The sequence below is a fragment of the Cibotium barometz genome, chromosome 14 (assembly GCF_041138505.1).
Source record: "Cibotium barometz isolate CiBa-2024 chromosome 14, ASM4113850v1, whole genome shotgun sequence".
NCBI classification, from domain to species: Eukaryota; Viridiplantae; Streptophyta; class Polypodiopsida; order Cyatheales; family Cibotiaceae; genus Cibotium; species Cibotium barometz.
In genome coordinates this window covers 36,756,085-36,769,983 of record NC_141059.1, presented here as the reverse complement: position 1 = coordinate 36,769,983, position 13,899 = coordinate 36,756,085, and the positions used below count along the sequence as shown (strand labels likewise).

The 13,899-nt window shown below is 43.9% G+C and overlaps 1 protein-coding gene and 1 non-coding gene across 2 annotated transcripts; one reads left to right on the top strand and one right to left on the bottom strand.

Annotated features, from left to right (window-relative positions):
* Positions 1-5,655: 5,655 nt before the first annotated feature.
* On the top strand, positions 5,656-6,360 carry LOC147631973 (uncharacterized). The gene is made up of 2 exons (XM_086807986.1): positions 5,656-5,989; positions 6,235-6,360. Exons 1-2 carry the CDS (start codon positions 5,696-5,698, stop codon positions 6,358-6,360), a joined length of 420 nt encoding a protein of 139 aa, XP_086664112.1. The 5' UTR covers positions 5,656-5,695.
* A 779-nt stretch (positions 6,361-7,139) lies between these two features.
* Positions 7,140-7,211, bottom strand: TRNAM-CAU (transfer RNA methionine (anticodon CAU)). Its single transcript has one exon. It is a non-coding gene; the product is annotated as a tRNA-Met (tRNA).
* Between the last annotated feature and the right edge of the window lie 6,688 nt (positions 7,212-13,899).

The following is a 13,899-nucleotide window of genomic DNA, read 5'->3' as shown; positions in this document are numbered from 1 at the left end:
AAAACTCCATAACTCACAAAATGCCTCAATGTAGAGACTATTTTCTACATGGATACAGGTGCGAGAAGTAATGGGCAAGTTAACAATTTTGTGAGGAATTATCGTGGTTAATAGCATGACAAAGGAACAAATTCGTGCTTGATGCTGAGGACCATGATGTAGAAGAAGACTTTACCAATGTTCACTTCTTGGTCCTAGAGAAAACAACAAGATTCAAGTAAGTGATAGCTGATGGAGATAACTTTGTGCCTCTCTCGCCTACTACTTGAAGGTTGAAACGGCTATGAAAAGAAGATGCTTGCTTCTTGTAAATTTTTGCATGTCAGAGTTGTGTTCGTATTACTTTTGTGTTCAGTTGTGTTATGCTTGTAATTTTCTATGGTGCTCTTGAATGTATGGTTTCTGAGTAAAATGGTGCCAAGAATGGTTTTAAATTTCTCTGAACAAGAATGTATTGTGTGTGTGCATGTGCCTTCATTTACCATCTTTTGCAATGCAATTCGCATTTGGTTTCGGTTGAACGTTACTTCCTCATCTTTTCAGCGCCACTGAAAGTGCGAATAAATACGATGGTTGAATTGTAATGTACTCTTAATTAATGCCACCACGTAAGTGGCATTAATTAATATGCATACAAATTTTTTTCTCAATATACATACGAAAGTTTTTCTCAATACTATGTGTTGTGAGTACACATGCATTTTTAACACATAAAATTTTCATGTTTTTAAGTTTTTTAAATGTATTAGGTAAAGGCATCTATTTATGGTGGTCAAAGTTGTGGATTGAGGATTGGAAAGGTATAATAGCATCAATGTTCCTGATGAATACCTCGGCACCTACTTATATAGGAGAGATTTCATTTCCATAACTTCCAACGGTTACTTGCAGACATGTGTTGCTACATTTGAGGGATATTATAAACCAGAAGATTGGATTTTGCTTACTAAATCCAAGATTTTATCTTAATCTTATGAGTTCTTTGTAGCACCATCACATCTTTAGTGGCATCTTCCACCATTGTAGGTGTGCTAAATTTAATCATTTTTGTGTTTTTTACTTTTCATTGACATGATATTATATTAATCCTTCTCTCTTTGTATGTAGGTCAATGTGTGAGAGAGAAAAAGACATCCAGTTTACATGTTGAATGTGTTGGAGATAGGTCTCCCCCTTATTGTAGTGTGGACGTGATGTTTCGGTGATGACCCACTAGACGCAAACTTCATTATGGCTTGGGTAATTAGATTTAGTGATGGCCTTAGAATTCATCTTCATGGCTTGGGTAATTAGATTTAGTGATGGCCTTAGAATTCATCTTCATGGCTTGGGCAATTTCAGTGATACCCTTTGGAACCTTGACATTTGATATGGCTTTTGTTTTTTAGATTGACCAAGTACTAGGAGATTACGTGCATGGTTGTTTAGATTTGATTTTTGTTTTTTAGATTGACCAAGTGCTAGGAGATTACATGCATGGTTGTTTGGATTTGATTTTTGTTTTTTAGATTGACCAAGTGCTAGGAGATTACATGCATGGTTGTTTGGATTTGACTTTTTTTGTGTGCGCTTTGGATATTGAGGTACTCACCTCCTTATTGATAGATATTTGACTTTTTGGATATCGATGCTACGACATTGTGGTTTATTTATTTGGATTTTGTTTTTGTGTTGTGCTATGATTTTTTTTATAATGATTAATTGGCATTGTTCACATACCTTTATGGAGAGAAAGCGAGAGAGAGAGAAACGAAGAGAGCGAGTTCATTTTTAAAAGGTAATATTACAAAATAGATACCTAATGCCGATTACATGTTAGTGTAGTGGCAAGGAAAGCACTTGAGAGTCCCAAGGTATGACTCCTCCTTTTGCAAGCGAGATCTTGTGTGTTCTTCCTTCAAATTTCTAGCCAATTGAAAAAAAAAGATATCCAAAGGAAGAGATTACCGATCAATGAGCTTTGTTTGAGTAAGAAGTCTCTTAAGAAGTTGCAAACAATTATGCCGCGGCAGAAGCGTGCGCGTCGACTAGTACCTTGAAAACCTAGGAGTTTTAAAGAAAAACCTTCAAAAATCTAAGGCTGTAAGTTTTGTGGGAAAAATGTTTTGTGGATGGATCACTTTTATTAGTGTTGCTTATTCACACTTAGTGTTGCTTTAATTAATGCCCGTTATGCACGGGTATTAATTAATATAACCTTACGCAATTAAGGTTATATTAAAGTCCTCCCTTTTGCTCTTCGTCGAGAGTGAACCCAACAGCCCCTCCTCCCCTGCTATGTGCCTCCGGCTGTCACCTCCTCAGCCCCTCCTATGCACCTCTAGCAGTCACCCCCTCCACCCCTCCTATGTGCCGCCGGCCGTCACCCCCTCTGCCCCTCGTATGCGCCTCTGCCCACCATGAGGCTCTGCCACTATTGCCTCATGTCGTCTTCTCCTCACACTGTACCATCCTCCTCCCTCCGCCCTCCTCCTTCAAGTGAACGATCTCATCCTCCTCCACCCACCTTTGTCTGCCTCCTGCAAGTGGCGGTGCACATCTCAATATTTATGTGCAGAGAGAGAGAGAGAGAGAGAGAGAGAGAGAGAGAGAGAGAGAGAGAGAGAGAGAGAGAGAGAGAGAGGTTCATTGTATCATGGCTATGGTAGCCAAGGAAACAGCTATGGTGGGTGAGCAAGGCGAGACTGTAGCCCACCGACGAGCAGAGACAGGAAATCCGAGAAGCCTTTGCGAGGTTCTCTTTGCGAGGATGCATGCAAGTTGACATGTGTTCCAAAATTGCGCAGCAACGATATACCTTCAGGGAAAAAAGCAAAATGGCTAAACCTTACAGACGAGCTAAGATTGCAAACAATTTCACCAAACTAATTATTTTCACCAACCCAAATGTTGTGGGTGCATATTGACAAAATTTATAAGTGTGCATATTACATTATGCAACAAGGTAATAACAAAAAAAGGAGGTATATCATTAGGCGACATATCTGTAAGGGTCTTACAAAAAAGAACACGACACAACACCCAAGTTTTATTCAAACCAAAACACACGAAAAACATTTCTTGTAGAGACCATACAGATTATTTATTTACAACAGAGTGGGGCAAAAGGACTACACTACAGAAAGGCCTCGTGGCTCAGATCATGTCGTGGGGGACGGGTATGAAGTCTTCCTCTTCACTCATAGCTCTGATGATTTCAGCAGCCCTCTCTTCAGAGGATTGATGTAGGGATCGGACTTTCCTTAACGAAGATAGGATTGGCCGGACCACCTGTTTGATCGTTTGACAGATTATTGGGCTGGTCCTCCAATTGTCCATCTTCTTGGTCAGTGTGCTTATCTTTCCCTTGATTCTCATTGAGAAAGTACTTGGCAGAAGAAGACCTTTCTGATATTCCAGATATCTGCGAACTCTGGAGTTTTCAGGCACTTCCAAATAGGTCGAGCACTAGCAGAGTCCATGCCGTTACCAGCTTTAGGTATTATCCACTAGGGAAGTATTTTCCACTTCTCATCATCTTCAAGAGTGTGACGCCAAGAGTGACAGACCACTTATTGAGAATGTAGTTTTCCATGTGCACGAAAGCCCGCTGGAAGACATTCACCAGTGTCAGGCATACCCATTAGGAAGTGAATGGAGTCTTCTTGGGCCCTTTAATTTGCCCAAGCCTAATCAAGGTGATTAAGGAATAGCCAAATGGGGGGTTGCCATGTGGACTGAAATGTTGGGTTTTTAAGAGAGGTGTAAGAGTGGTCAAAGGGTGCACTTTTTCCCCAAAAAGGGGGGGGGGGGGGGGGGGGCAATTTTACAATTTTCGGACCTCCATAACTTTTACATACAAGCTCCGATTTGAGCGGAGATTATAGATCCGTGATCTACGCATCAAGAGCTTTCCATAGATATGTTACATGATATGGTTTTATCCGCAAGATTTTAAATTCCATTTTTCTCCCAAAATTCAAATTCGAATAAAGTAGCCGTTTTGAAGCTTCTAATTAGAAAACGTTTCTTCTTAAGAGAAAAGGTTTGACTCCCTTAAACTGCCAAATAAAAGGGCCCAAGAAGCCTTCCATTGAGGTCCTAATGCCGGTTTTTGAGGTCTCCCTGACCGAACTGCGCATACAGTGTCCTTCCTCTGGACATCTCATCTGCAAACACATTATGAACATGAAAACGGAAATGAGGTTTGTTCAGATCCTTGAGACAGTAACTCACCATTCCCTCGAACGTGTGCATTTTAATTTGGCGAAGCGCTCAGCACACGACAATCGCTCCAGCAGGCTTCGTCACATTTCCACATGAGGTGCTGCTTGACAAACTTGCCAACTGCAATAATAGAAGTAGATAGGATGCGAACCACCATTTGAAAGTGCAAATGGTGAAGCGTTCCACCTCTTTCGAGGGAGAGGAGGGCTTGGGTACACTACAGCCGAGAGAACTCAATGAGGTTATCCCACAAAGAAGTGTCGACATCGCTGTTACCAATGCTGATGGTCACACACAACTCCATCATCTTCAGATTGCCATGAGTCGGGAAATTCGGACAGGGACGGAGTGCATCGGGCGGACGACCAGTATACGAAACGGATAAGTCGTCAACCTTCTTCCTCTTCGTGGTGGCACACGATGTGTTTGTGCTGCTTGCGATCTACATACGCATGCAGCCGAAGATTGAACACAAAATACAAAGAAAATTATACATGCAATAGTAAACACCATACCAGAAGATCACCTAAAGAACGGACTCTGCGTTTGACAACCTTGAGATCTTGCAAAGCAGCCGAGCCTTCGGGCAGTGTGAGGATGCAAGGAGGAATATTTTCCTTGTTGGCCTCACATAACGTGGCTTCGCAAGGAATAGGGATGATAGTCTGAGGGATGGAGGCCACAGGTGCGCGAGCAGGCGTGAAAGGCGACGGTACCGGAGATGGTACCATACATGCAGGAGCAAAGTTGGGTTTTTTATGCACACGCTTGAATGGAGCCATAGGAGCAGAGCACTTGGACATAGCGAAAACACTACATGGACACAAAAGGAGGACAGTAGCAGAACATATAGCTTACCGAGAGCCACCGAACATAGTAAGATGACACCAATGCAAGGACAACGAAGCGCATCTCGAAAACTGAAGAGAAGCAGAACCTGCATTGAGAATGCGAATCTCAGCGAGGTGTGAAGAGCATGCACGCCTGTGAGGAAAAACCTGCATCGAGAAGGCGAAATATCCAGACGACGCACATCAAGAAGGCTAATCTTGGCGAGGCATGAAGAACATGCACGCATGTGACAAAGAACATGCATCGAGAAGGCGAAATATCTAGACAATGCATGAACAATGAACACCATGCAAAGCATGATGCTGACACTTGTAAAGAGAGCATGATACTCACACGTGTCAGCATCAAGCATCATGCTCTCTTTAAATCTCAAGGCTCACTCTTGGGATCCATGCCGCATCAAATAAATTAATTAACAACATTTGCGAACATATTTTCCTCGAGTCAGTAACAGCCGCCGACGTGAAGTCTCGATTGAAATTAAATGCATAGGAAATTGGGTTATATTCACTCCCCGCCATAAATCGCCGCGCTAGTAACGCAGTCGATCCCTCTTCTCCCTTCCTGCAGTCTCTATCCTCCTTTCGTTGTCGATTGTGCCATCCTTACAAGACCTCTTCGCAGACAGGATTGGGATATGGCGTATCGTAGCTACAACCAGTCTTTCTTCTCCGATGATGAAGACGAGGATTTCTATTGCCACCCCTGCGAGCGTAGCTTCAACTCACGCCGATCTTTGCAAGCCCACCTCTCGCATTCCTCGCGCCACTCGCAGTCCTCGCGCTATAACTACTGCATAGAGTGCGAGAGAGACTTCAGAGACGCCAACGCCCTCCGCAACCATTTCGCCTCCAAACGCCACCAAAACGCTGACATTAAGTGCCCCCGCTGCAAGTCCGGCTTCGTCTCCGCCTCGGCCCTTACACAGCATGTATTTTCACGTCCCCTCCCTTTCTCCTTGATGTGTGCGTAGCTTATGTAGGGTTTCTACGTTCTTTTTATCATGCCTTGTCGGCCATGGCTAGGTTATACTACCATACCTGCAGATTGAGGCTGCACAAGCAGGAATTGAACCATACCTCCGTCATGTCTTTCCTCTAAACCTTAGGATTTGAAAATCTTGCTCTGTCGCTCTTTCCATTTAAATGAATGTGAATCTTGTTTTGGTTGCTGCAGATTGAGGTAGGCAACTGTATCAACATAACCAACAAGCAGATAGTGCAGTGTGTTAGAAGGTGGGAAGAGAGGTCCGGAAACCCCAACCTCTTGACACTGCCACGCATAGGCTGGCAGAATACGTAAGACTCTGATGGCCTTTGTTGATATCTTGCTGGTTCTTGCTACTAAGTTGCGAGGCTTGACCAAAATGCAGGAAGACGTTCAGAGGTTCGTTCCATTTACTTATCATTATACTAGGCCGTCAAGGCAAGCAGTTGAAGTTTTAGGGTAAGGTAAGGGCCTGATGCGTGTGGTAGCTGTTCTGGTGATGCATATGTGCTGTGAATCATTTGTCATAGCGACTCGCAGGTGCTGAGCTAACCTAGTTACTTGTCATGAGTCACGTGTACCGGAGTCACTTGTATGCTGGGCGATGAATTATGGTGTCGCGATGTGTATGGGCTCATTTGTCACAGTGACGTGCATGTGCTGGGCCATGGTTTGCTTCTTGCGAGGGAGGTTACTGAAAGAAAAGCCTTGTGTGTGTGTGTGTGCGTGCGTGCAGAGCTGTCGGCACTTGTTGGACATGTGGAGTCGGAAGCTTGTGGTGCCATGACTGCCCAAAGGATCAGGAGCATTGTGCATAACTTTGGGTCCATGTCTCTCACCAATGGATGCTAGATGGACTTCCCTTCTGTTGTAGATAGAAGGTGGACTTGCCTTCTGTAGATGCTTTTTGTCCTGATTTTTTTGATATCTGTGCATAATATTTGCATGCCTGGAGTCAAAAACTCCGTGCTGCTGTCCTAGGGAAACTACGCGCGCATAATTTTGTGGTTTTGATGTAGTCATATGTTATATGACTGATTAAAATGGGCAAAGTTCAATCTCTAGAATTATGTGCAAAAAATCGAAGAAGAGGTTATCAGAGCCAGGTTTCGATCCTGGGACCTGTGGGTTATGGGCCCACCACGCTTCCGCTGCGCCACTCTGATTTGCTGTTAGAGAGACGCCAAGGTTTAGTTATCATACTCAAACTAAAGCCTAAATATAAGATGTCAGTAAAACACACACACGCTAAAATCCGCCATATGAATATGAGGTATTAACAAAATGCGTGTTCGTTGAAACTGGTATGAAATTTGACGGTCCTTAAAGATCATGAAATTTTTATATCTTTATGTAACGTTTTTTATTTTTTCCTCACAGGACATTTTTAGAAAGAGCAAATGCTTATGATTTCCGGTCTTATAACTCAATGTAAAATTTTCTTTGGACGGAAAAAGTCAATTTCGAGCGTAGCTAAGGTTTGTATATGTCCATCGTAAATTCCATATGGGCCCCTCGTTGACAGATGGTTTAATTTATAGGTAGTCTGTTTAGTTTTTTTTTTGTTTGAATTCATTTATCCCTTTGTCTCAAAATATATATATATATATATATATATTACGCGGGCCCAAGTTTCATTTTGTATTAATTTGTTATGGTGATGGTTTAGCAATGGGTAGGTGAGATGAAAAAAATAGAGCCTTCGACTTGTGCAACTTCTGAATTATGTTTGGAGGCTATATAAAGGCATGCACGAGGCTTTTGAACTAGAGGCAGGAGCAGAGAGAGAGAGAGAGAGAGAGAGCATAAGAAGGTGGCTTGCTCGACCACTCTTCCCGAGGGACTCTCCCCCCCAAAGCTGTTCGGTGACCTATTGATCAGATGAACGGCTGTCATAACAGCCTCTGCCGCCCAAAAGCCATGGGGTAATGTAGCATGAGGCAACATCGTACGGACCTTATCCTATATGGTCCGATTCATGCACTCTGCAACTCCGTTTTGGGGTGGATTATGAGGGATAGTGAGCTCCCTCTTTATCCCCTTACTGTCACAAAATGCCTGAAAGGCTTTGGACACATACTCCCCACCATTGTCAGAGCAAAGACACTTAAGTGTCTTATCAGTCTGGTTCTCAACCAATGCCAAAAATTTTTGAAACTTGTCAAGCACTTCTTTCTTGCTACGAATAGGGTAAACCCATACCTTCCGTGTAGCATCATCGACAAAGGTGACAAAGGATTTCTTTCCCCTTAGAGATAACCCTGGCATCTGACATACATCTGAATGTACTAACTCTAGAGGCAAAGATTTCAATGAAAGACTTTTTATGAGACATCTGTGCATGCTTACCATAAACACAATGATCACAGTGCTCAAAATCAGCATAACGAAGACAAGGCAAGTAACCCAAACGAGAAAGTACTTTCATTCCTGTCTGACTCATGTGTCCCAACCAACCATGCCACAAGGAAACACTTGGCTGCTCGGTTCACAGCAACAACATGGTCACGCACACTAGATACATGAAGTGGATACAAGGTATCACTCTTGCAACCTCTGGCAATAACCCTAGATCCCTTATTAATCTTCCATTTCCCATCGCCAAAGGTGGTATGAAAACCATCATCATCTAGCTGCCCAGTACTAATAATGAAGCTCTTCTTGAGAGCTGTGGTACATGCCTTACATGCTAAAGAGTGAAGACAGATCCATGCTGAAACTGCAGCTGCACACTGCCAATGCCTGCAATGTCACATGCATAATTGTCCCCCAAATGGACAACACCAAACCACTCGCGATGAGGGGTGACATGAAAAGAGGCACCTGAATCTAAAATCCAAGTGTGCATGTCATCATCCATATTTGCAATCAAGGCATGTGCACTGAAGCGAGAAGAGACAAAGAGTACATCATTTTCACTGTCGCTCTCATGGCTGACTACATTCACTTCTTCGATCTTTACACTGCTCTTCTTAGCAGACTAACTCTCTTTCTTCTCTTCCTTGCTGTCATCCGTCTTCTTGCCCTTTCCTTTCTCTTTCTTCCATCTATAGCAGTCACGTTTGAAGTGACCCTTCCTGCCACAGTGATGGCATTCAACATCCTTATCACGAGATTTACTGCGTCCCTTGCTATCAGATTTCCCTTTCTGCTGTGATCTGCCTCTAGTATGCAAAGCATTGGAAGACTTTCTAGATGCATTGTTCTACCGATTCATTTCTTCCATGAGTAGAGAACGCTCTACATCAGAGTACAGCAGCATAGCATTCGAGTTACTCATAGCTGTCCTGAAAGTATCCCAGCTTTCAGGTAGAGTGCATAACAGAAAGGTAGCCTTGAACTCATCATCGATATTGAACTTCAAGGCAGCCAGCTGGCTGAAAATAGAATTAAGCTCACTGAGGTGAGTAGACATGGTAGTGCCCTCTTTCATGCGCAAATCCATGAGTTTCTTCAGCCAATAGACTTTACTTGCAGCACTCTTCTGAGCATACAACTCTTCCAGTCTCTCGTCCACATAGCATAGGCAGTGTCCAATCCCTCTATGTTAAACAATAAAGAGTCAGCAACTGACAGTTCAATGGTAGAGCATGCAAGCTCATCCAGATCATCCCAATCGTCTTGTACTATGTCGGCTGGTTGTACTCCCTTTGTCTTGATAGGCTTCACCTGTTTCTTCTGCACACCAAGACATTGTAGTAGTGCTTTTGCCAAATTGCAAAGTTATGTGCCCCTTCAAGCTTCTTGATGTGCAATAGATTGCTGCTATCACTGCTACTAGCCATGATTACAACTCAAGTGACAGAAAAAAACAAGCCAAATCTTTCAAAACAGCTGACCAAGAGAATTGCAAGAAACCAAAACTTGCAGTGTATTTTCAAATGTTCAGTTCTGGTTACTGAGCATTTTCAGCATGACAGTGACATTTCAGATCATAAACATGCTTACGGACATCCCCAAATAGCATCAGATGAGAGTAGGTATCAATCTGCCTCTGCAAGAGAACCCTGCTGTTTACTGTGTATAGCAATGAATGTCTACAAAAAATGACCTGTTTTCAGCTCATAAATGAGGCATGACACTTGTCAATCCACTTCTTAGGTATAGCACCTTATGTCAGTACACCAAAACTTGCTTGGAAGTTTCACTGAGAAGCATACAATTGCATCCAAAGTCCCCTGCAGGTATGACCCTGCTGCCTGCAATTTTCCAACAGCCAAGACAATTTTCCCGAGCTCCAAATTAGGCTCAAAACATCCCCAAAGTCATCTCCAGATGATTGGCATTCATGGATATGCATGTACAATACATCATGTGTAGCATCCATAAGAGGGGCCCGAATGCATTAGGCATATGAAACTTCTGACAAAACCACTTCAGTCCTGAAGTGTACAGTAGTGATTTACTGTGTAAGACTGAGTACTTCATGCCATTAGATCAACTCCAAGTGATTGCCAGCCGATAGGCATACATCCCCCAAACATTTGGCAGTTCCATGTATGAACTATATGCAAACAAGACCTACTCCCATCTTGATCAATGCTGCAACACTTGTAGCCCTGGCACGTTAACAGCTCACGGATGCCCCACATCAAGAGCAACACAAAGCGGTGGACAGCAGCCCTGAGCAGCACTAGCGACCACTTTGACGACCTGATTCTTGCACATATACTTACAGACCTTGTCCACTATAGCTGACACCTACGTTACCTGGTAAGCTCTTGCTCATGCCACGGTTGCCCACCTTTGCCATGTGACTAACCTACACCTACCTGGCGACCTTGGCACAAGCAGCACACTGTCGGCTTTATCCAACCAACGAGATTTGCGCTTGGACCTGACTGTGCAGCACTTGCACTTAATGTGGTCGGCCCTGCAAACACACCCAATTGCACCTTATCTTGCGCTGCCAGCTTCACAGGCCACACAACCCAAGGGCTGACCTACTGGCGGTGGACAGCAGCGGCCCAGTAGCCAAGAAGCCGTATGATTGACCTTCAAGCTTTGGCAACCTCACAAGCTTTTGGGTTAGCAATGCCCAAACAAGACCTGTGACCTTGACCTATGGTTGTGACCTTGCAACCAGCAATGCCTCTCACCTGTAGCTCTACAGGACAACAAAGCTCCTCAAATCTGTCGCCAGATCTCTCATTGAACACCAAGCTCAACACCAAGCACACCCGTAAGCGCGCACACACGCACACGCAGCTAACTTGGCTTTGAAGTGCACTGACCACAAAGTGCGAAGCTTCAATGGATGCAGTAATGCAGTTAGAGAGAGAGAGAGAGAGAGAGAGAGACAATATCTGGTGTATTAAAAAGTACCTTAATAATCTTTTAGATAAGTATATAATGCATGTAAAGCCCAGCCCTTAAGGAGGGCGGGGATGGGCACTGCACTGGGCAGTGCCCTTTATCCCAACATTAGGATCTGCAACTAATCTTTGAAATCGAGTCCGTAGAAAGAAGGAATCAATCTTCTGATTCCAAGCCTTGGGAGCCTTCTTAAGACCATACAAGGCCTTTCGCAACATGTAAACCATCCCCTTTGATCTTGGAACCTCAAAGCCTGGAGGTTGTTCAACATACACCTCCTCCTGCAGGTCACCATTAAGGAACGCAAATTTCACATCCACCTGATATACATGCCACCATTGAGAAGAAGCAAGGGCAAGAACGGTCCGAATCGTGGTCATCCTCGTCGTCGGTGCAAAGGTACCCTCATAGTCAATCACAAGCCACTGAGCATAACCCTTAGCCACAAGTCTGGCTTTGTGTTTGTCCACCAACCCATCCGACGTATACTTGGTCTTAAAGACCTACTTGACACCAATGAGACGGACCATTTTGATGGCCTCGAAACCAACTCCCAAGTTTTATTCTTCTCTATGGCATCCAGCTCCACCTGCATGGCTTTCCTCCAAGTATCCTACAAGGGCTTCCTTTGACGAAAGTGGGCTCTTTGTCCTGCATAATACGAGACATCAAAACATAGTTTACCTGCAAAGAGCTCCGCTGAATGACTTTTGTCACATGAACTCTATGCGATCTTCGAGTTCCGTCCTTTTTGTGGTCCCCATTCAGAGGGAAGCTTCATAACACCCGACTCCCAAAGGGTGTCTATCTAACAACCACCTGGGTACTCGAACAGAATGAGGAGCCTCCTACTACTGGTGGTGGCGGGGGCTCATCTCCAACCATGGGCTCAATCTCCTCAACTGATTGAGGCTGTCCAACTAGAACTATCGACAGGGAATCATCATCGAACTCGTATGGGTCTCGAAGAAGTGGTGGCTCTCATCATCAATAGTGGAAGCTGGAACATGCTATCAAAAACCACATCTCTGCTGACGACGACCTCGTTCCTCTCCAAATGATACAACCTATATCCCTTGGAAAAGAGAGTTATATCCCACAAAAACAAGCTTTTGGGACTTTGAGTCACACTTCCCCCTCTGCTTCTTTGGAATGTGAACATATGCATCACTCCCAAACACACGAAAAATGGGATACATTTGGTTTCTTGCCAAAATACGCCTCAAAGGGAGTCATATTCGATACTGAAATCGTAGGAAAATAGTTTAGGATATGGACAGTCGTAGATGCAGCCTCTCCCCAAAGTGGACAACGAAGATCATGATGCTCCAACATCATCCTCGCCATCTCCACCACAATCATGTTCTTACGCTCAATTGCTCCATTCTCTAAAGGCGAACCTATATTGGCTAGCTCCTGCTTGATGCCATGTTCCGCACAAATGCATTGGAAGAAATCTCTCCTCCTTTATCATCCCTAAGAGTCTTTATCTGCAAGCCACACTCTTTCTCCACCATCACATGCCACTCCTTGAACCGAGCAAAGGCTTGGTACTTCTGGGAAAGAAAATAAACCCAAGTGAATCTGCTAACAATCATCAAACAAGTAACATAAAATACAAAGAACCTCCCAAGGATGGCATCTGCATAGGTCCACACAAGTTAATGTGTACCAACTCTAAAGGTTTCGAAGCCTGTCTGGAAGCTTGCTTTGGAAAATATTCCCTATGCTTCTTACCATGAATGCAAGAACTACAGCATCCCTACCTGCTGCCAACATCTGGCAACCCAACCACCATCTGGTCTTGAAAATCTCACTGCAATGCATCCACATTCAAGTGGCCAAACCGAAAGTGCCACAAGTCACCAATCTGAGAGCCTATAGTAAGAGAGGAGAGTGCTGAGAGTTTGTATATACCGTTCTCCTCTCCACCTTCCCAAACAACCTGGCCTGTGTCTCTATCCCGTCTTGTAGAGCAATAGAATGCTCCTCAAACTCCACCCGAAAGCCAGTCTTACAAACCACATGCATTGAGAATAGATGAAAACCAAGTGCATGGATGTAAAGAACACGAGAGGAATGGTTCCCCCCTCTGCCACCATCGAGAATGATCTCCATCCATCCCTCACTGTGAATTGGTATGGTGGAATTGTCACCAATGAAAATGCAACCATTTAAGATCTTGTAAGAAATCACGGGAAGAAGTCATGCGCCTTGGAAGCACCACTATCAAGAATCCATTTCCAAGTATCCCTAGTGGTGAATCCAACTACCTCCTTGCTCGAAGAAGATGAAGCATCTGTGTCCAAAATCTCCAAGTGCACAAAGGTTGGAGTCTTTGCCAGCTGAAGTTGAAGAATCAGCACTCTTCCCATTATTCCGCTTGGGACACTTCCTCCAATAGTGCCCTTTCTCGCCACAACTCTACAACTTCATGATGAGCTACTTCAAGCCAAAGTTGATATTAAAGTGAGAGGACGAAATTAGCTGTCATCAAAACCTTCACTTATACATCAGAGATTGGCCTTCAAAAGTTGA

Excerpts from the sequence above, each read along its gene's own strand:
- LOC147631973 (XM_086807986.1), top strand. The coding sequence starts at position 5,696 with ATGGCGTATCGTAGCTACAACCAGTCTTTCTTCTCCGATGATGAAGAC. Across the intron at positions 5,990-6,234 it reads CCTCGGCCCTTACACAGCAT|ATTGAGGTAGGCAACTGTAT; the intron begins GTATTTTCACGT and ends TGGTTGCTGCAG.